The sequence below is a fragment of the Lepidothrix coronata genome, unplaced genomic scaffold (genome assembly GCF_001604755.1).
Source record: "Lepidothrix coronata isolate B3197 unplaced genomic scaffold, Lepidothrix_coronata-1.0 Scaffold357, whole genome shotgun sequence".
In the NCBI taxonomy this organism is placed as follows: Eukaryota; Metazoa; Chordata; class Aves; order Passeriformes; family Pipridae; genus Lepidothrix; species Lepidothrix coronata.
The window spans coordinates 256,559-257,963 of record NW_016690537.1 but is presented as its reverse complement, the minus strand read 5'-3'; the positions used below and the strand labels follow the sequence as shown (position 1 = coordinate 257,963).

The 1,405-nt window shown below is 56.9% G+C and overlaps 2 protein-coding genes across 2 annotated transcripts in view; both read right to left on the bottom strand.

Moving 5' to 3' along the window:
* The window catches only part of LOC108509373 (calumenin-like), a 5,003-nt gene extending 4,519 nt beyond the window's left edge, over positions 1–484 (bottom strand). The window contains exon 1 of the mRNA XM_017838774.1: positions 237–484. Within this exon, the coding sequence (XP_017694263.1) occupies positions 237–457 (221 nt within the window). The 5' untranslated portion in view covers positions 458–484. The remainder of the gene's footprint in view (positions 1–236) is intronic.
* Positions 485–615: 131 nt separating this feature from the next.
* The window catches only part of SHANK3 (SH3 and multiple ankyrin repeat domains 3), a 96,979-nt gene continuing 96,189 nt past the window's right edge, over positions 616–1,405 (bottom strand). Inside the window, exon 10 of the mRNA XM_017838773.1 lies at positions 616–622. Within this exon, the coding sequence (XP_017694262.1) occupies positions 616–622 (7 nt within the window). The remainder of the gene's footprint in view (positions 623–1,405) is intronic.

The window sequence follows — 1,405 nt, the reverse complement described above, 5'->3', positions numbered from 1 at the left end:
CCAGGTGGTTTTTTAGGAAGTGCCTGGTGCTGGGCACGGATGGCTCCTGCTCCAGGTGGTTTTTTAGGAAGTGCCTGGTGCTGGGCACGGATGGCTCCTGCTCCAGGTGGTTTTTTAGGAAGTGCCTGGTGCTGGGCACGGACGGCTCCCGCTCCAGGCGGCTCTGGAGGCCCGAGGGGGGTCTCCACCCCGGCGTGCCCGCCGCTCCCGCGGGCTGGCTGGCGGGCTGTCCTTACCCCAGGCGCTCCTTGCTCTCCTCGGGGGTGAGCTGGTCGAAGCTCTTGGCCTCCTCGGCTCCCAGGAAGGCGTCGTGGTCGTAGTCGAAGCTCTGGGCGTCGTCGTGCTCGCGGGCGCTGAGCGGAGCCTCCCGCACCACCCGCTCCTTGCGCTCCGTCGGCTTCCCGGAGCCGCACAGCGCCCACGCCACCAGGCACAGCAAGAGCCGCGGGAACAGCATCCTTCCTGCGCCTGCGGACACGGACGGGTGGGCACGGGAAGGGGGGCCGGGCCACCGGGACGGGCACGGAGCGGAGCTGGGACGGGCGGGGACGGGAGTAGGGCGGGTTGTTGGGGGAAAACGGGGAGTAGGGCAGGTTATCAGGGCAAAAACAGGGATTAGGGTCTGGGAAAAATGGGGTTAGAACAGGTTGTCTGGGAAAAACCGGGATTAGCACTGGTTGCCTGGGAAAAAATGGGGAATTAGGGCAGGTTATTAGGGAAAAATGGGGAATTAGGGCAGGTTACTGGGGAAAAACCAGATTAATTAACACAGATCATGGGGCCAAAAATGAGGAATTAATCCAGACAATAAAGTGATAAATACAGATTGTCTGGGCAAAGATGATGAACTAATGCAGATTGGCTGGGAAAATGGGGAATTAGTGCAGGTAATCTGGGAAAATGGGGAATTAGTGCACATTATCTGGGCACAAATGACTGATTAATGCAGATTGTCTGGGAAAATGGTTTAATTCCTGCAGATTCTCAGGGCAAATTGATTATTTGATCCAGATTATCAGGGCACAGTAATGAACTGATACGGGTTATCCAGGCAAAAGTGATTCCCTGGCATGGAATATCAGGGCACAGCAGTTAATTAACGTACATTATCAAGGCACAGGGACTAATTAATGTGGATTATAAAGGCGCAGGGATTCATTAATATGGATTATCAGGACACAGGGATTAATTAATGTGGATTATCAGGACACAGTGACCTTTGAGCCCCTGGCACGTGCAGACACCCTGGAGCCACTCCCACTCCCAACCCCATCCCAGAGCCCCCTGGAGCAACAGCTGGGGCTGGGGGGGATCCAGGGGTGGAGAAGGGGATCCCAGTGGGAGGGAAGGGGATCCCAGTGGGAGGGAAGGGGATCCCAGTGGGAGGGAAGGGGATCCCAGTGGG